Source organism: Notechis scutatus, chromosome 2 (genome assembly GCF_049901735.1).
Source record: "Notechis scutatus isolate UNSWTSFEM ecotype Mainland chromosome 2, rNotScu1.2, whole genome shotgun sequence".
Taxonomy (NCBI): domain Eukaryota; kingdom Metazoa; phylum Chordata; class Lepidosauria; order Squamata; family Elapidae; genus Notechis; species Notechis scutatus.
This window is the reverse complement of record NC_142010.1, coordinates 183,100,758-183,122,638: the sequence shown is the minus strand read 5'-3', so window position 1 is coordinate 183,122,638 and position 21,881 is coordinate 183,100,758. Positions and strand designations below refer to the sequence as shown.

The following is a 21,881-nucleotide window of genomic DNA, read 5'->3' as shown; positions in this document are numbered from 1 at the left end:
CAGCCAGTTGGGAATCCATCTAGTGGTGGTGCTATCTATTCCACTTTTTTCCAGCTTACTAAGAAGTAGGTTGTGGTCTACTTTATCGAATGCCTTGCTGAAATCTAAATATATTATGTCCACAGTATTTTGCTGGTCTATTAATTTAGTCACTGTGTTGAAGAATGAAATAAGATTGGTACATTACATCAAAGTTGGATCAGCCTGTAGTGTTTTTTTCCACTTTAATTTTGAGTGTAATTCTAAATCCAGACCTCCATGGGTTGCTAAATTTGATTTCCATTGATAATTTTTGTGTGATTTTGTTGTCAGCACATTCAACTATGTAATGAACAAAGTATTTAATACGAATATTTCATTCATTCAGATCTAGGATGTCTTATTTTTGTGTTCTCTTTATTTTTTTGAGCAGTGTATATAGTTTGAAAGTGTAAGAATTAAAGGAGCATTTTGAAAACATGGGAAGAATGCAGAATGAAACAATGCTTGTAGAAACGCAAGCACTATTGAAGAAATAACTATTTTGTTCATACTTAGGACAGCTTAGAGATGTTGTCATTTGCAAAATGAAACACTTTAACAAGGCAATTAAGACATATTTCAATAGTGAAGGGCTTATCTGGAGATCCTGCTGACTTGGATCTCACTAATCTCAATGGTTTCCGATGCTATTCATCCCTCTCTGCAGACTGATTCAGAAATAAATTACAGATTTTGCATACTCCGTAGGACCTGGAGGAGGAAAGAAAGTTTATATTTTCATAACTTCATTGGGATTGGTGGGACAAGCTGAAGAGAACAATTGAGGGATCCTTGGTGCTCTCTAAGCTTGTTTTCTTGCAGACATTTCATTACCCAAACTAAGCAACACCATCAGTGTTAAGAGGACAATTGCTATTTAAAATGTTCAAACAAGATAATTGGTATCTGAGATCATATAAGCATACTCAGCAAATTATTCTGAGAATTCAAGGAAATTACTGCTGAGAAACACTACCACAACTTTTGAGTTTGAAAGCCAGCCTCTATTTTGCCAAACCGAACTAACCTCTAACTTCAGTTCGATGGGAGGGGGAAAAAAAATAAGGCAGTAAACTCAAGAACTGAGTTCTGGAATAAAAGCACAAATTCATTTCTGCAGTTTTGCTTTTTATATAAATAAGTATATTGTTAAATTGCATGGATCATAAATTTAACTGATACACAAGGAAAGGACAGTTCTTGCCCCTGATCTCAAGCTTCCCTAAATTTGTCATCTTTAGTCAGTATTAACGGCAAATAACTGAAAATGATTCAGGAAAGAGACAGCCAATTGGGAAAAGCTAATGTTTTCCACTAAAGACAGTGAAAATGGAATCTGCCAGTAATTATTGTTGTTGTGAGCTGCCCAAAGGTGCTTAAGATGGGCGGCCATATAAATCTTTTAAATACATGGGAACGCAAATTAAATCCTTAAAGATGGATTGGTCTGAAATAAAAAATGTTAGTGAAAATGAAATTGAATGCTTTGAAACAAATTTTTGCCAGCTGTGATTTAAAGAAAATTTGTAGTCCTTATGGGCAATAATTACAAAAATAAGAAACATTGGAAGTATTAGGAAGCCTTGGATTAATTATTGCACACTTAAAAATAGTTTTTATCCTTAAGCACATTCTCAAGTATAACAAGGCTCTAGACCTTGTCCATTGACCAGATGACCATTGCCCATCTTTATAAAATAATATGGAAGTCAGTATTAATGAAATAACCTGAAAAAAGAGCCTTGTCTCTGCTGTTTTTTAATGCCATTATCAACAAGATTTAGAAAATATTTATGGTATAATATGGAAATGTATTATTTAAAATTTATTATAACTCTGGTTGTATTCATGTTGAAATGCTGTATAATTTTCTGAATATTTATATTGAAAATATATTTCTATATGTACAAAAATACCTCTATCCCTGTGTTGAATGGGCAAGAATCACAAACCTCCTTGTGTACTGTCAGTGATTTAATTTAAAATAAGAAAGTGACAATTTATCACAGCTTTTTGCAGAATTTTTTTTATTATTCCAGGATAATTCAAATGTCTTGTTGGCTTGTTTATTTTATTTATTTATTACTCATATTTAAAGGACCAAACATCTCATAAAAAATAACTCTGGGGTGTACAAAAAATCAATAAAACGTGTGTGTGTGTATACACACACACACACACACACACACACACATACATACATATAAAAACATTTGTTATAAAAATATAACAAACATTCAAAATAAAAAACACTATACATAATTAAAATATATGAACCACAGAGAAAAAGTAAAAATTATCAGCTAAAGTGGAGTCATCTAAATATCTCCAGTTCTCTGTGGTCCCCAGGCCTGGTGACATAACCAGGTCCCGAGGGACTTCCGGAATGAAAACATGGATGGGGATAACCTGACTTCAGGATGGGGAAAACGGGGTGGGCAATATAGCGGAAAAGGGCCACCTCTGCGACCCACCAAATGTAAGTCCATAGATAGTGGTACTCACAACATGCCTTTTTTGCCAGATTTTAGTTGTGTGCTCCATAATCAAGCAAATTTTATTTAGTACTAAATTGGACTAGAAGGGATACTAAAACACAGAAAACAGCATGCTTTCGGGATAATTTCTGAAAGTGGAGGAAGAATAATTTATGTACGATACAACGTTGCTTTCAATTAAATATCCATTAAAATGAATAGAAGTACTGCTAATAGACTATGTTATAATCACTGACAAAATCCTGACATCAACTGGGAGACAAATTCTGCATCAGGTGGGAGATTGAACAGGTTCCTAATAACTTAGGTTACAACTGTCAAGAGGGAACTAGTGGGACAGCTATACTGGACCTAATTCTTACTTATAGGGAAGGAGCGATAGAGGGGGTTGAAGCTGCGGGAACTATGTTATACTGGAATTCAATATAATACAGGCACAAGTACTAAAACATAATCAAACTAGTGTCTTAGAGCTGATTTTAACAAACTTAGGGCTTGGGAATGATTCCATGGATGAAAATATTAAAGGTAAAAACAACTAAAGAAGCTTGGGAAACTCTGAAAAATATGATTATAAAAGCCCAGCCCAACTAAATACCACTGAAAAAGAAAAAACAAACAAACAAGAAATCCATGAAGAAACAAGTATGGTTGCACAAAGAACTCTCTGATAAACTGAGAGAGAAAAAATGTCAAAATTCTGCAATTTCACAAAATATTGAAATCATTTCTATCTCAAATAATTACATAGGTTGTGGTTGTGTTGCATTGCCATTTAGCAACCAGCCTAGTAATGGTAATTTAGTGATATTCCCAAATCAGTTTATATTTGCAAGTTGAAAGAAATTCCAGATGATCATGTTTTTCAGTCAGTTTCCATCATGTGCTCATCATGCCCTCCATCCAGTTAGCTTTTAAAAATTGGCATTATAACCATATTAGCATTATTCCTATATACTTCTCACTAAGAAATATGCTTTACCACCCAAGGCTCTCTGTTTCCTCTATTTCTTTCCTGCAGTAGAATTCATCCATTAAAATGTATTAACTGGGCCCAGGATCTGGGATTTTCTTTAAAGAAACTCATAATTATTTTTCTCTTCTTTCATGGAGCAGCAAGTTCCCAAACTATTGATTTTTTTTAAAAGTATATTCACGCATATGGGGCATATTCCAGACAGATTGCTAAGTGACAGGAGTTATGAAATAAGCATCTGTGTATCTGGCAGCATGAGGCTGCTTGGTCAGCTTTAAAAACAGTGATAATACCAAGGACTAATCTCAGCACCGCAAGGCAATTGTTCCACAGTGGAGGTGAAGAGACTATGTGTAGTCAATCTGTCTGTCTCTCACTCTCTCTAAATATGTTATACACAGACAAATTCTAGCATAAGCCCTCCCTCCATAAAATAACCCAGTTTTCATTAGATGTCTACCTCAGCCTTTTTCATGCAAGCAGTCATTGCCAATGGTACAAGGAGCAGAAAGTTGCTTCCTAAGGAACATTGCTGCTTTGTTTCAAATCCCTTGCTAAATGAATGTGTCACATTCCATTGTTTTTTGGCTACCACGCTTCTCCTCGTCGTCCTCAATGATAAGATTCTTTGGGTTTTTTTCTTCCCATTTCTGAACTCCCTGAGTGCATTTTTTTTTAAAAAAAGTCACAGATTGTTTTTCTTTCTTGTATCGCTAAATTTTCCATAAACTGCGGCATCCATCCCTTGTACAAACTTTATGTTCTTTCCTGAAAGTGTTAAAACTCAGAGACTTGTTGGCACATCTGTTTAAAGGAGCTGTGATGCTGAGACGTGTTAGGAAAATTCATCATTTCATTAGGGAAAATTAGTCCCAGAAATCGAAGCCCATCTAAGAATGCCAATGAGTTCTAAAGGAGGAGCTGGGAATCCTGGGAGACCAACAAACCTGGAACATACCAATTAGGAAAGACTATTTAATGAAATACAAAGGGCTATGCGGTAGCCTAGAAGTGAAGACACTCACCTCCCACTCAGAAGGTTGAGAGTTCAATCCTAGGCAGCAACAGATGTTTCTCTATCAGGGTGCAAAGAGAAAAATTATCTGCTGTGGACTCTGTGTAAATGTCAGGAAGGGCATCCGGCCAGTAAACTCCCAGCTCCATTCAGTTGCCCTGACTCCACCCTGATAAAAAATGATTTCCTCGTCATAAAAAGAAAAAAAAGAAATGTAATTAAATATAATATAATAAAATGAATGGAACCCTGTCTTTTCTGACCACCATGCTCTTAATCTATTTATCTACGTTTGTCAGGCCTTCATTTCAAAGCATGCTACATACATCAGGCCTATAAATTGCAAGTTGAAGAAAACAATAATAGCAGATACTCTAGTTAGGTTGTCTGTGAAATGTTGCACATGGAATAATAGTTTCTTATTCTTAGCATAGTGGTGGGATACATGAAATTGGGTCATATGTCTTCTCCCTTTTTGATCAATTGTACATCTAAGCTATGTGTGAAATAGTGTTAAAATAGGAAGAAATCAAAGTATGTCTGAAATCAGTGGGGTCTGACCAAATAAGTTTGGTGCTGGTTGGTACTTAGATGCTCAGCTGAAGTTTGATGTGACTGAGCATACGTTTTGCATGGAAAGGTTCTCGGTTCAATTTCTGACATCATTAGTTTAAAACATAAATGTTGTGAAGAGTTACTGCTATAAATACTCTTAATATTCTGGAGAATCTCTAACAGCCAGGACAAATTCTAGTCTACGTAAAGAAATAGGTTGCTCTGACATGAAATGCTTCTTGTGTTTCCCATGTGTATTTTCTACTTGCAAATTGGGCAGCACTAAACTATTGTCATGTGGTCAAAGCTTGTCTTCAGTCTTCTGGTCTAATGAGATGGTTGCTAGGAAACTGAAAAGCAAAGGAGGTGATTAAAGAATCAAATATTCCCAAAATAGCAATTGATGTAAGAAGAGGTAATTGTATGGTGTTAATATTCCTACAGTAGTAGTACTAATAGTGGTAATACTTATCATTATGCTATCTTCAGTAAAGCAGGGCAGCATAAATAGAATAGAATAAAATAGAATTCTTTATTGGCCAAGTGCGGTTGGACACACAAGGAATTTGTCTTGGTGCAAATGCTCTCAGTATACATAAAAGAAAAGATGCATTCATCAATAATCATAAGGTACAACACTTAATGATAGTCATAGGGTACAACAAGCAATCAAATCATACTAGGAAACAGTCAGTATAAATCATAAGGATACAAGTGACAAAGTTACAGTCATACAGTCACAAGTGGGATGGGATGGGCGATAAGGAGTGATGAGAAAATTAACAGTAATAGTAGTGCAGACATTGTAATAGTTGGACAGTGTTGAGGGAATTATTTGTTTAGCAGAGTGATGGCTTTCAGGAAAAAACTGTTCTTGTGTCTAGTTGTTCTGGTGTGCCGTGCTCTATAGCGTCGTTTGAGGGAAGGAGTTGAAACAGTTTATGTCCGGGATGTGAGGGGTCTGTAAATATTTTCACAGCCCTCTTTTTGGCTCATGCAGTATACAGGTCCTCGATTGAAGGCAGGTGGGTGGTAATTGTTTTTTCTGCAGTCCCAATTATCCTCTGAAGTCTGTGTCTGTCCTGTTGGGTTGCAGAACCAAACCAGACAGTTATAGAGATGCAGATGACAGACTCAATAATTCCTCTGTAGAACTGGATCAGCAGCTCCTTGGGCAGTTTTCTGAGTTGGCGCAGAAAGAACATTCTTTGTTGTGCTTTTTTGATGACGTTTTTGATGTTAGGGGTCCATTTTAGGTCATGTGATATAGTAGAACCTAGAAATTTGAAGGTGTCTACTGTTGATACTGTGTTTTCTAGTATTGTAAGAGGTGGTAGTATGGGGCGGGCGGGTTTCTTCTCAAGTCTACCACCATTTCTACGGTTTTGAGAATGTTCAGTTCCAGATTGTTCCGGTTACACCACGAGGCAAGTTGTACAACCTCCTGTCCGTATGCAGATTCATTATTGTCTCGAATGAGACCAATCACTGTTGTGTCATCAGCAAACTTCAGTATTTTAACAGATGGATCATTTTCATTAAATTCATTATATTCTGCTGGACTTGAAGATGATAGCCAGTGGTTTACTTAAATCCTCAGTGAATTTAAAGCATAGAGATGGCTTCATTAGGATTTCAATGGAGATGTTACCTATCTCTTTTAGGATGTAAAGCTCTACAGTACGCAGCTCAAACACACAGTAGAATTTACTTCCAGATAAGCATGCATACAATTGTGTCTGTTGCTGTTGACTGCCACACAGTTTTAAGTGTTGTTCAAACATGAAATCTGGGTAATGAACTAGAATGAATGGAAACATCAGGCCCATCAGCCCAGAAAAAAATGGAGAAGGAGGAGGATCTCCCACCTTTTATATATTTTATGAATTATAGAAAGCCTCTTCTGAGAGACTTATGCATGTTCTTAAAACCCTAAATATGCTCACCAGTGCAAAATAAAATTGGGCCCTCTCATATGCTGGTATTTGACGGGGAAGGTGTGGTCTCATTATGTTTAAAGCTTTGTCTTTCCTACCTACTATGGTTAAGTAGGAAAAGTACACCAGAGCTGTTACCAGCTTTTGCAGATGCTGCATATCCATTGTCCACTTTATGCTTCTTGTGACCTCTTGTGGTGAGCCAAAGAGGGTGCAGTAACAGCATTGCTTTGAAACTTCATGGCTTGCAGGAAACGGACAGAGGCTCTATTGCCAGAGGAATTTTTAGAATGGGGCCTGCTTTCATATGCTCTCAAGTCACCCATAGTGATGCTTTGTGATAATTTTTCCTCTGAAACAATTTTGGCAAGTGTTTTGGATCTGGATATATTGGAAAGATGACTAAACAGTTCAGCCTCATATTTCATAATCTTATCTGGGGAAGTGTTTACAAAGAATTGTCATTTAGTGTTTTCATAATGTGATATGAGAAAACTCCAGTTCTTTCCCATGAGTCAAGGAGCAGGTTTGAATTTTGAAGGTTTTCGGTGTTCTTCTCCTGCAGAATCTTGGCGATTCCCAGAACAATAATATGGGACTAATAAAAAATGCATCTGGTTAGTTAATGACCCTGATTTAATATTAATGGCTAGAACCGGAAGGGATGAATGCTATCTAAGTTATTTCTCCCACCATTTGTATTGCTTTAATATGAATCTTTTAATTGTCCTGCCTGATACATTAGTCTGATGTAGGGCTTAAGGCGTCATTGGGTTGGAGAGATGCAGAATCCAATTTGCATTCTGGGTGACCTCTGGATAATTATAATTGCTTAGCCAAACCTAGCTGCAACCTAGTGCTGGAAGTAAATGAAACCTGCATATACATAATCTTCATTTACTATGAAGTAAATAGTATATTGCTAGTTCTCACAAATTAAGTGATGTTAATATCTGCTTATTTGTGTTTTTCATGCAGGCTAACATTTCAGAAAGACAGATTATTAAATGAAACTCTGGCATGCAAGCAAGATCTATTATACATTAGAACCTCCCGCTTATCCAGAATGTGACATGAAATTCATGCATTTTGTCTGCCTGCCTGCCTGCCTGCCTTTAAATCAATTTTGACTCTGGACACTGCACTTTTCTTGGCAAGATTTTTTTAAAAAATTGATTTTCTATTAAATACATTTCTTAGTGCTTATTAAACATCATGATGTCTGGTATATAATTTGCTTAAAAGTACAAATTACATTCTTAATCAACCCTTTTTCCCAACCATTGGTAAAATAAATTCCATGTTTGATAATATTCTACATCATCTTTCTGTTTAATTTTCAATGTCAATCTATCAATTTCTGCACAATCTGGTATCTTCTTGACTATTTCTTCATCTCGTGGTATATATTCATTTTTCAAATATTGTGCAAAAATAATCCTCGCTGCTAAGACATGTAATATTAGATACATACTTTTCTTATCAAGTGTGTGTGTGTGTGTGTGTGTGTGCACGCGCCTGTCTGCCTGTCTTTAAATCAATTTTGACTCTTGTGATTGCCTGGACTCTCTGCACTTTTCCTGGCAAGATTTTTAGAAGTGGTTTGTCACTGCTGTCTTCTTCCCAGGGCTGAGAGTGACAGGCCCAAAGATGACTTCAGTGCCTAAAGAAGGACTAGAACCATGGTTTAGTTCTTCTAGCTAAGTGCTTTTAACTACCACACCAAACTGTATCTCCATCACCTACCTAGTTGAACATTAATAATTACCTGAATGAAATCTAACATTTAGAATAACACTAGGAATGTTGATGAAAACATCAATGGATTTTGCCATTATCTCCCAGTTTTGTGGTGGCTTCTGTTTTCTAATTGTATTAAAACTGAATTCCCATAGTTTCCTAGCCATGCTAGCTTTTGGAATGATGATTTAAGTCTAACAAATGAAGATTATCATTTAAGTAATGCAGACACAACCCTGACACAAGAGAGAAACAATAACTCATGCCTCAAAAAAAAAAAAAGGATTAAAACTCATAGTTTTAATGTAAAGTTTGTTTTAACCATAGGGCACCTGGTTTTTTAGTTCTAGTCATTTCAGCCAAATGTTTTCTGCCACATCTCTTTTTACAAACTGTATATATCCTACCACAGAGCTCTTGTGTCATTGATAAAAGAGGAGAAAAATACAACCACTTCCTGTTTATTTTTGGCCTTCAGCAATGATAAGATCCATAGGGGCAGCTTTGTGTGTTTTGCAACAATAAATATTTCAAATTGTTTTGACAACAGCTGGGATTCATCCATTCCATTAACTTCACATATCTTTCTGACTGTAACTATCTCTGAAAGGCCTTCTCATCCTCTTTTAAAACTTCTGGTCCTTGAAAGTTCTGTGCATAAGCAACTCCTGTTTGTTAACTAAAAAAAGTAATTTAAGTCGTATAAAATATTCCAGACACTAAATGTGAGGTGAATAAAATTTTATATTGGCTAAAATTGAAGCATAAATTTTTGCTCTGGGTCAGAGCCTTTAACCATGTCATGTTTTTGTTTTGTATTATATTAACATTGCTTCATTCACCCACCAGAAAGATATTGATCCTGTTTGATTGATAAGAATTTTGCAAAGAACCTATTACTTACCAGAGGCGTGGTGTTGGCTAAACCACAGTATTAACCTCAGGGTTAATTATGGTTTGGGATAAACAGCAGTCCAGAGAAATACCTTTCAGAATGCAGTAGGAACAAGTGTTCTCTATCACACAATTTATATTAACCTGTTTAGCTGTAAGGTCACTTAATTTCTATAAATCCATTTCCTCAATTATCTCCATGGAATTACTTCTGTAACACATGCAAGAGCATTAAGGTTAGGAAGGTTCAGTGCCTGAATCTTAGATGCTCATGGATGGGAAGATACAATAACATTCCTTATGCACAATAGTTCTGAATCTATTCTCCACAATCAAATCAGTACAGTAGGTCATAATTTGTTTTATTGCCTCTCTATTGTTATTGGCACACCCAGATCAGAACCTCACTTTTTAACTCATGGTATGAATTTCTCTGAGTTGCTTTTTTTCCTTGATGTCTTTTCGACAATGACATTTCCAGAAATGTGACGAAAGTTTTATTCAAATGCAATTAGAAAATTATTTCATTCCTATGCTGGCCAAAAGCAGTAAACTGTGAGATAGATGGATACACGTCAGTATATAACAGCAGTATATTCTTTTTTAATATAGGTCTGTTAGCAAATTAAGGATGTGCAGTCGACAAAATAACAGCTAGGGACAATGTGATATATTTAAATGTAATAAAAAACAAAACTAGTGGATTTATCGCATAAGAATATGCAATGTAAAAACATCAAGGATTTCTATTTTTGTGTTATTGAAGTGTGCTGTTTCTGAATATATAGCAGCCACACCTAGCGCCCTTCCTGCAGTGAAGGCCTATCGAGTGGAATGCAGTATGAATATATTACTGGATTTCTTAAATATACAGTAACTACTTTTTAAACAGATGCTGAGAATATGCCCTAATATAATTTTCTGATTTTTTAAAATTAATAAAGGAATATGAAAAGCGTTCTCTGGGGTTAAGAATTTTAAAATCCAGTTCTTGAAATCCCCACAAATAACTGTGCTATTTTAATGCAACCAGTACTGTGAAGAAGATAAACTGTAATTTAAAATTATAATAAGTTGAGGCCTACTTGGAAAATTCTCTTAACAAACAGCTTAAGCATCTCCCAAGCATTACACATTTGGTTGTTGCAATTTGTCTGCCTCTTCCAAGACACATGCCACTGAATCCACTGTTCTAAAGCATTCCACATTCCCAAATATTTCCTTTCCTCCTCCTGAACATAAAAACAGGGGAAATCAATGCTTGTAATGAATTAAAACACTAACAACAACAACAATGTTGTATGTAGGAGATGACCAGGCTGAACCTGAGGGAGGGGTCAAACACATCATAGGTCACCAGTCCCTGTGCGCCCACAAGAGATCTAAGTCCAGCCTCTCTTTCCCTTAAAGGCCAGTTGGTCGGATTCTTGTAGAGAGCTTAAGGTTATGCTCATTTGGATTGTCTGAAACTCCTGGTTTCCCCCTGAGCTTGACAGACTTGATTTGAACAAGAAATCAATAAGCAGCACATCTAAAAAGACCGGAGAGACCATTTAAATGCATGGCAGGAGGAAAATAAAATTATTTCAAACATCAATGACAAGTGAAACATTTAAAACAATGCACCTAGTTCTTGAGTGCTTGGATCTCTTTGCTGATAGACCTGTAATAACTTTGAGGTCTGGGAGAGAATCTTGCTTTCTTCATTCTCGTTATTTTCAGATACCTAAATAAGGAATAGTAAGGTTCAAGACATGAATATTTATACATCTTAGGCTGTTCTTTGAATTACTTCAAACAGCTATCCAGCAAAGAGGGAAAAATCACAATGATATTGTTCAAATAGAGCCATGATGGCGAACCTATGGCATGCATGCCAGAAGTGTCATCTCTGCCGGCATGCAAGCCATCACTCCAGAGCAGGTTGCCCGCCCGCCCACTAGCTGATCATTGGATAGCTTTTGTGCATGCGCAGAGATGTGCACACGCAGTGGGTCATGTGCGCATGCGCAGGGGACGTGGCCCCCCCGCATGCATTGCCTTATGGGTGCTGGCACTCACAGTGGTTAGCCATCACTGAAATAGAGTTTGTTAAGTTGTAGCTTAAGCCCTTGGCTCTAAATTCATATGACTAAAGTGGACTTTATATTAGCTCTGACTATGGACATCCATAAGGAATGGCTTATGGGAGGACAAATGATGAAAACTGTGTTATGACATGACATGTTAATTCGACTCCTTTTATATGTGCATTATGATTTGCCAGAAAAGAAGCAATGGAGCCTGTGCTTCAGTGTCACAATGCAAAATTTTGATACTTTTATACTTGTGTTTTGACACCGCGTTAACATATATAAAGGGTGGTGATTGCATTATGATGTTATGATTCACCTTTTGGCACTACTTTGGCTAGCTGAAGACATCTCTGGCCAAGATATATGTTGTTAGTTTTACTAGTACAACACTTGCACTGATTTATTGTTGTTGTGGAGTTGGATTTTTTTTTAACCTCAGCTGCAGATTACATGTGTGTTCTTGTTTGTATACTGTTAGTCGCTCAGAGTCATGGATTTGATTTGGGCAGCCATGTAAATTGATATAATAAACGAACAAACTGGATGGAGGTGAGGGGAGACAAAGCAGCAAATGGATAGGTAGTAAAGAAGTGCCATTTAAATGTTACAAAAAGGATAAAATATACCAGGCAAACAGACTTCTTGCAGACTAAGGTTATTCTCCAAAGTCATCTATAGTTTTCAAGAATGAACAGTGAACAGGTTTTGAAGGTGATTTGAAGTATATCTGGGTGCAAACATCACAGCTGTTGGTAATTCCTTAAATGAACTGGAGCTATTCAAAGAAAGTTATATTAGATTTAAGAAGCTGACAACAGGATCATTTGTGCTTCTCAGCAGATGTACAAGTGGCCAATCTTTGCCCTCAATGTTGCAGACAATAATTAGTTGCAGACAATCTTGGTGTTTCTGTTTGGGAGATATGATACAATTGAGGTATGTATTGTAGTTAGCAGGGACAAGGTACAGTGAAGAAACTTAATAATAATGCTCAGTTACAGAATTAATTGCTTCAAAGCATATATCCAATCTACCCATTGTATTAGTTCCTTTTAAAAACTTTGGAAGGTGATCAATTAATCTGCTAAAGGTAATCCAAATTCACAAATAAGTAGGTGATTGTATGTCTTATTCTTTAATAAGGATCCTTGGCTAAATATATATTTAAAAAGCAAACCAAAACATTGAGATTCACTAAAATATATAGAGGAATACATCTAGATTCATCCCCTTGCTTCATTTTGAACATCATTCTCAGACTTCAAGTGCCAGCAAATTCTTTCCGACTCCTAGCAACCTCATAGACTAGACTAATCAAATCTAGTCCAGTTCACAGAGGCTTTCAATGGATAAATGAGAATAAAATTTGCATGTCACAAAGCTCCTTCAAAAAGTGTATGATAGAAGATATAATATCTAGGCAATATTATATAGCATTTTGAGCTCTGGTAGTGCAAAAGTTAGAATGCACTGTTTGAATATTTAATGGTTCCTTTTTCTTTCTGGACTTTTTCTTATCCCAGACTAGTTTCCAACAAGTTTACTGTCTCTATGTAGAATCTGCATATTTAGTTTTTTAAAGCTGCGGTGGCGCAATGGTTAGAATGCGGTATTGCAGGCTGAGTCTGCTGACTGCCAGCAGTTCGATCCTGACCGGCTGAAGGTTGACTCAGCCTTCCAGGTCAGTAAAATGAGGATTCAGATTGTTGGGGGCAATATGCTGACTCTGTAAACCACTTAAAAAGGCTGTAAACTACAGTGAAGTAGTATATAAGTCTAAGTGCTGTTGTTATTGGCTATCTTAAATTATCGTTATATAATAGTTATGTAAAATGTAACTATTATTATATAACAGTTATATAATATAATAATGGTCAATTCATAAAATATTTCTGTGGTCTTTTTAGAGTTGCCAACAGAAAGGGAGAGGGAAGCAGTGTGTCAGCTTGCAAACCAAAAGTGCATTCCATAAATGTTTTCAAAGATAGTAACTAGGTGACTGAAGTTTCTGCCGCGCAAAATTCTAACTGAAGAACATGATTGATGACTCTTGGCTATGGATGTGTCCCATTGGAGAATATGAATTACGATACATCCAGGGGGTGGGGGAAAACCAGGGTCAAGGGTGACAATGAATCAGAGTCGGCTACATCCAGGCAGTGCCGGACATGTTAACTCCCAATAAATCCTTTCTAAGTTTTGGAAGTTTGGCTTGAGACTCATGATTTAAATGGGGTAACTTCCAGAATTCTGACAGCAATTATATAATATCTAGAAGACCAAATGTATTTTTATTTGTCTTTTCCAGGTGCTTTTATAATCTGCTGGACTCCAGGATTAGTTCTGCTTCTTCTTGATGTTTGCTGCCCGCAATGCGATGTCCTAGCCTATGAAAAGTTCTTCTTGCTGCTCGCGGAATTTAACTCTGCCATGAACCCCATCATCTACTCTTACCGAGACAAAGAAATGAGTGCCACCTTCAAGCAGATTCTTTGCTGTCAACGCAGTGAGAGCGCCAACGGACCCACCGAAGGCTCTGACCGCTCGGCCTCCTCGCTGAATCACACCATTTTGGCTGGGGTACACAGCAGTGATCACTCAGTGGTCTGAACCAAATCCCACCAAGATAAATTTAGTGCTAGGTGAATGCCTAGTGGTGAAGCTATTGACAACATTGTTGACAGTCTTTGAAGCAAGGAGAATAACAACTTTTACAAGTTCTTCTTATTCACTAATGGGTTATAGTGCTTATTGACCAATGCCCAGCCCACAAAAATTCCCTAGGCTAGCTTTCCCCCCCCCCCACCCCTTTTTTAAAAGTATAACATAAGCAGCTCACGTTGGGAGTTCAAAAAATATTTGGACAAGTCATTTAGGTCACCCAATTAGCCATTCATCAGCTGATGCTTTTACGACAGTCCTAACACAAACCATTTCTACTTCTTTAGGCTTCATAAGTGCTCCGTTGCCTTTTCATTCAGGGCCTAAAGCTTTGTCTTTTCCCTTCACCTCAAATGCATTTCCGTTTAATAATCCATTCCGCCATCACTTCACTTTGGGACACACATTTTCTGGGCAAAGAATGAAACAGTTTTAACTTTCATTACAATGCCAATAACAATGAGAACCATATCAAAATAACAGTGAGAAATAACTGTTTATAGCTTGTGTTTTATTAGTGTTTGGAAGCATGTTGTGTATATGCAGATGCATTTAATCCTCACACTGAAATTAGAGGGATATAAAAGTGTTGTTGTCTGACTATTTCGTCCCTCAAATTTTAATTGTCATTAATAAAGAGCAGAAGGAAGACTGTAAGTTGCAACAAAAATCCAATTTTCTTGTGGCCAAATACCTTAACGCAGAAACCTAAAAGTTCAGATCGAAAAGGCATTTCTTTGTTTCTTGTACCAAGGGGAAGGGTTTTTTTTTTTAATGTGAGATGAGACTTATTTGCCAGATTTTAAGGTCTGTCCCAGATTTTAGGGAAAGTTGATGCCACAGTCCCAAAAATGGATGTCTAAGAAGCAAGTCTATTGTCTGGTGATCAAATGCATGTGAGGATGGTAACATCAAGCTCTTTTCCCCCCATTTTTCTTGATGTTCCAAACAAAATCTATGGCATGGTACTCAGTCTGTCCAAATGCTAGAGTGTAAGTGGAGAAAGAGAGATTGACAGCTGCCCAGGGACATCCTAGGAGGACTTGCTATCTAATTGGGCGGCAGCAGGACTAAGACGTGCCTCTTGAGGTGGAAGATAAACCAGGATTCTCTCCATCATTCTCTCCTGCATGGCTTCTGCCACTCATTCATTGCCCAGGTGGTCTGTAAAAAAATATCTGAGGATTTCTCAGAACTCTGTAAACTGAGGTGATTACTGCAGCTGTCTGTACAAGATAGTTTCCATAGACATGATCTCACAGTGCATTTCTCCAGTAGATCAACAACTACAGTACTCTGTGTACTTAGTTATAATGAAAGATATGATCTGGGTAACAGGTCTGTGGGTAGTGGGTGGACTACAGTCTATACTAGTTTACCATCCAGAGTGAAAATATTTTATAATGTGGTGGACCTGGTCTTGTAGCACCTCTTACAGGCAGCTGTAAGATGTTGGAGAAAGCAAAGGAATCTTGGACCTGAAACTGAATTATTATTTTTATAGTATCCTCTAGTAATTGAAATAGCACCCTAATTTTACTATTTAAGAATGAGAATTTTGGAGCACTGTTTCTTGTGTAATTTTGTTACACCCAACTGTTTCTTGCCTCAAAGTGCAAATTCCATTCATAGTTTTTACACAGAACTCCATGAAATAAGTATTTGACAGTAATCAAACCCAACAAATAAGTCTTAAGAATGAGAAAAGTGACTTTTAAATATAACATTTCTCTTTGTAAATTCTTAAGATCAAATATAAAAATGTTTACACTGAAGGCTGAGGATTTTTAGAAGCACTTGGGACCATTATGAATAATTGTATAGTGATGGCAATTTGCAGAAGTCCCCTTCTATGTTGAAAATCTGCCTATATAAGAAAATTTGCTTAGAACTCTTGTTCAACCAAATCAATTAAATGCTTTCAAATGAAGGATAATAGATTTGAGCTAGTGTCATGTTTATTTGGATAGAGTAGGTAGATTTCTAAGAACAAAATATAGCAATGTCAAAAAGATAGACTATTTAGCGATGTACAAAGTGACTAGGTTAAAATTAAAGGGAAGTAGGCTGATCCTACCAGAGGGAATATAGGAATCATGAAAGGTTCATCTAATGAAAAATACTATATTAATTTCATAATGAAATTAAGATCAGTGAGCCCATTTGTCTTTACTTATGTAACTTGTATAATAAAACAGATCTGGCTGTTAGAACGTTTTAAAATACACTACATGCTAAGCCACTAATAAAAGTTTTTTCAATAAGTATACAATATATGCTGTGAGTATCTTTTATCATTATTCAGATTTGAAGTATTGTAATGAAAATAGTCGTGCAGTAGCTGGAATTCCTATTTGTTTAACTTCTGGAAATTCTGTCCTGAGTACCTACACTGGGGTTTAAAGAACTTTCTATACATTTTTTCTGCTAGTAAATATAGTTTCATTTTCATTGTATGTGTAGCAAATGTTAGATTAGGTTCATTTGGACACCAGGTATCCAAATCATGACAGAGGTCACATTGACAAGTGGCTATGGGTAAGTAGAAGGTGACGTCTATTCCTACTCTCCAGAAACAGTTGGTGGCCCATACTTGTGATGGGGCAACCTGGCAGTGCATATGTATGGTAAGTCACACTTAATGGAAACACATTAGGAAATTCCTTACTAACTGGATGGTCTTTGGCTGCAGAAGTTCAATGATGAAGAGAAAGACTTGGTGATACATGTACAGTAAGCATGGACTAGGAAGAACAAGTGAAAATCAAGAACTGATGACATCTGAAGGGCTTTCTTGCCATGTCCAGAATTACATTCAGTTCAGGATTATATCTTAAATTTCAGAACAGACAACCTGTACTAGGAAGCTTACCTTTGACAAATAAAGGCATTTAAATTCTGAGAAGGATTTTAAATTACATGCAAATCGTGTTATAGTTTTGTTTGGTCATATTGTTTCACAGTTTTTCAATAATAGGAGAAGAAGCTGCAGTCAAAAAGGATTATTTGCAGTTTTAAAATAGGCCTAGTTTCCAGCCAGGTTTTTTTTGGGGGGGTGGGGGGGGTGGCATATGAAAAGCAGTGGGGAACATTGCAAATGAGAAATAATGACATCTGACTATCACCCCTCTCAGAAAAAATTGCAAATGAGGAACAGCAATGGACAACAAAGACCTTCCCTGGCCCTATCCTTTTGATTCAGGCTCTTCCCCCCCCACCCTTAAATATGCTGCATGAGTTCATTCATATAATATACCAAGATGAAAACCAAACAAACCACATGGACATCTTGAACCACTAACTAAAAGGTAAAGTATGCGCATACTGCCAATATACTCAATACTTCAGCTCTTCTTGGTTTCTTCAAAGTACCAGTTTAATTCAGAATGCTACCTTTAAACCAAAGGAGAGCTATTTTGGAAATGTTCTCCTTTTTATTTATATGATCCTTTGTGATTCTCAAAGGCATTGCATAAGTTTTATCTGTTGTCTAGCACAAGGCGAGTGTTCTGCTATATTAGGCTTGTTCTGTACTGCCCTTCCACTTTCATAACAACTGCAATATTTCCTTTACAGTTTATACAGCTGTCTGAAGACACATTTGCTTATCCTCTCACTGATCACATATAAAATGTCATCATTCTCTCACAATTTGACATGCCCTTAAAAAAGAATACATTGTGTTCCTTTTTTGACTCTTTGGGTCTGTATTGGGGGATTGTGTATTTGTTAGCATTAAAGACCTGGAATTTCTTCATGATTGATTGATTTACAGTATATCCCAAAATTTTCATTCAGGTGCTCAAGTCAGGTACTCCCCCAAATTTAGCTCAATCCTGTTGCATTGTATTCCAATAAAAGAGCATGGTGGCCATAGTAGAGAAGAGCCACTCCAGGGCTATTTCTTACTTAGATAGCATCGCTTCATTACTTGGTAGCAAAAGCCATTTTCAAAGCTGATCTTTTTTTTCTTTAACTACTTATGTCCTCTTAACAACCATATTGGGTGGAGGAAAACTGAAAGGCCAATTGTGGCAGGACTTTCCACATGGTCAAGGTTTTTTTTTCCCCTTTAAAGTCATGGTTAAGGAGCAAATGACCATTTGCATCCAAGAATTCATCCCATTTTTATATGACCTTGCACATGGTATTTTAGAAACAAAACCCATGTTTAAAATTGTATTTATTTGTTTGTTTGTTTATTCATTGCTAAACAAGGCACTTGATAAGTGTCATGGGGAGTTTTTTGCCATATTTTTTTTAAGTTGTTAATGAAATTACACGGTCGTTAAACAAATCCATCTTGCCCCATTAACTTTGCTTGTCAGAAGCCAGATGGTGAGGTCGCAGATGGTGATCACATGACCACGGAATGCAGAAACTGTTGTAAATACATGCTAGTTGCCAAGCAACCAAATTTTGATCACATGACCATGGGGATGCATAATTGCGAGGACTAGCCGTAAGTTACTTTTTTCAGTGCCGTGGTGAGCTTTGATGGATGTTAAACAAATGGTTTTAAAACAAGGGCTACCTGTGACTTATTTCTATCAGCTCTCGTTAAAATGGACTTACCCTGACTGTAGTCAACTAAAAATATGCATATTTGCAAATCTGCACATATCCATATCGGATATGGAAAATTGTGCTAATTCTAAAAAGAGGGTTGATAAGTTCATATCTCCTCAAATACAGTCACAGCAATCCCAATCACCATCGTCAGGGATTTTGGATGCTGAGAACTGTATTGCAGCCATAAGTAGAGGATAAAATCTCCCCGTTTCTGGTTTAAAGTTGTTTTTTTCCTGAACCATAATTACTGGAATGCTCTTTTGACCATTCCAGTTAATATACTTTTTTTCTTCAGAGAATCCCATTTGTATTTAAGCTCAATTTTATAGTTATGGATACAAGTTACGGTTTTGTTTTACAAAATTCTTTAAAGGTTCAGCTTAAATATACCTGCCACAAAAATATCCTAAGAATGCATGTCATTTGAATCCATGCAGCCTTCTTGGGATTTGAACTATTCCACTGTATATCATAAGACTCTTTAACTTGGTAGCTTCCCACATGCCTCTGTCAAAACCCAATTTGTTAGGAGCAAAAATAAAGGCTGAGGTTATCCATAGGTCAACCTAGTGTATATGCATTGACTGTGTTGTTTAAGCATGCAACTTTCTAAAGCCAATGTTCCTACAAAATATTCCAACAAAAATGCCAAATCTTGATATTCATATTCCATATTCCTTCATATTTTGGGATTCTTGCCCTCCACTCCACAACCTCTGCAGATGGGGAGAATTAAAGTCAAGGGCCTTTTCAGGAGAGGCCAAAAGAATCAAGAAAGTGGGTTGGACTGAATATCTGAAGCCATGACTCTTTCTGACATGTGTGTAATGTAATTTAAAATGGAGGAGGCTTTGATTATGAGGTTTCGCCTGCTGTCTTGACTTTTTTGACAGCTCCAGTGAATTTCCCTTGACTAAAGGGGAACAAGCAGCTGAATGAAATACAGTTGTTGGGTTGACTTAGTGCAACATTTCATATGCCAGTAAGAAATCCATCACTCATTGATGCAGGAAGAGATCCCATTAACTACTCTGTAAATTGCTTTTGAGTATGGGTAGTACTTGATTTATAATGGAAATTATGTTAAGACCCTCAAAAAGGTACTTATAACCCAAGTTTCAAAGTTACAACTGGTGGAGTCTCTCTCCCTCACTGTAACTGCGCTCCTTGTACTGGTCGCTTCTCCTGACCAGCTTTAGGTTCCCTTGCCAGTTGAATAGCAGGTTTGGGAGCCTTGGGAGACCTGGGGAACCCCAAGAGACAGGGAGCAGAGCACCAGATCATGCCTCAGTGATGGGGGTGGGCGGCTTGGGAGGTCTGGTGCAGGCAGACAGGCCCCGGCCTCTGCTAGGCCTGCAAGGGCCTCCTGCACCCTGTGCTCCACTTAATGACTGGCACTTTCATTTGCATTTATTTATTTATTTTTACTTGTTTGTTTGCCAAACATGTACAAGATAACAAGTATAAGTATGAACGTAAACAAGAACAAATGGGTAAATACAGATAAATAGGCACAGTAAGACAGGGACGGTAGGACCTCTTAGGAATGGGGTGAGGTCCACGGTAGAAAGCTTGAGGTTGAAGCTGTGAGGGTTTGAGGCTGTAACAACAGAGTCGGGTAGGGCGTTCCAGGCGTTGACCACTCTGTTGCTGAAGTAGTATTTTCTGGAATTGAGTTTGGAGCGATTTACTTTTAATTTGTATCGGTTGTTTGCCCGTGTATTATTGTGATTGAGGCTGAAGAAGTCGTTGACAGGCAAGATGTTATAGCGGACAATTTTGTGAACGATGCTTAGATCGGACTGCAGGGGGTGCCGTTCTAGATTGTCCAAGCCCCCACCCCCACCAAAAAAGGAAGGGGGGTCATTAAGTGAGATGCTTCACTTAATGGCCGTTGCTATATGTGACTGTCAAGGAATTGCACAGCCAGTGTCCAAATGAAGCCAGAGTCGCTGACACAAACTTGTAGTTTTATATAAATATATTTTACATCTATATTTACAGCAAACAAGATAGTTAGGCAAACAGGAGCACCATGAGGTAAATCACGGAGCACACAGGGCGTAGGGAAGAAAAAGGCAGGGGAAAAGGGAAACTCCCCCTCCCGACCCGCAGCAGCCAATCGCAGCACAGATTGCCTCACACAGGAACCAGCATTCTCCAACCAGTAAGCTATCATTGTGTGTTCTGGCTCATTGCACAAACCCACTTGCTCCAGCTACTAAATAAATATAAATACCTTAACAACAGACTATATATTGGGCAGGCTCCATTACGGTCATAAGCCAAGGGACCTGTAACTGCATAGGATTGTCCTATTAACTACATTTGGCCTCATATTCTATCTTAAACCTTTGTTCCTAGGTTACAAAGAAAGGTGGCCAGCATAGTATAGTCCACATTTATTCTCTTTTGAATTGCTGCTTATTATTGGGCTGGCTAAAAGAGAGTAAAATCTGAAAACGAACATAGCTTTTAATTTTAAAGTCAAAATTGTGATTGTTGTTTGCCTTCCTATGTGGGAAACCTGCCTATTGCACAAAGGGGGGAAAAACACGTGTGTGGTCTTGGAAGGTCATAAAAAATTGTGCAATACTTGGGTTTTTTTTACAGTGGTCTTTTGAATTCAGGACCATATTAAAATGGAGACTTTCTTTAAAATCTTTTGGAAACACAACAAAATGAAATAATAAGAATAGATAAGCTGTGTGGAATGCTCCCTTTAAACAGAACAACACGATAGATTATTATATTTCTCCTGGAAAGCAAGAAGCAATATGAGGTCAACTCACCTTACGGTGCCAAAGAACAGTTGTTGTTTTTTTAAATTATCCTCATACGATAAAAAGAACAGAGGTTTAGCCCATCGGAAAGGTTCAGCTTGTTCAATTGCACTAACTCACCAAAAGAAAAACAATCAGTTGTTGGGGAGGCTGG

The 21,881-nt window shown here is 37.3% G+C and overlaps 1 protein-coding gene across 1 annotated transcript in view; it reads left to right on the top strand.

Annotated features, from left to right (window-relative positions):
* The window catches only part of LPAR1 (lysophosphatidic acid receptor 1), a 61,134-nt gene extending 44,490 nt beyond the window's left edge, over positions 1 to 16,644 (top strand). The window contains exon 4 of the mRNA XM_026672296.2: positions 14,020 to 16,644. Coding sequence (XP_026528081.1) covers positions 14,020 to 14,321 — 302 coding nt within the window. The 3' untranslated portion in view covers positions 14,322 to 16,644. The remainder of the gene's footprint in view (positions 1 to 14,019) is intronic.
* Positions 16,645 to 21,881: the final 5,237 nt, after the last annotated feature.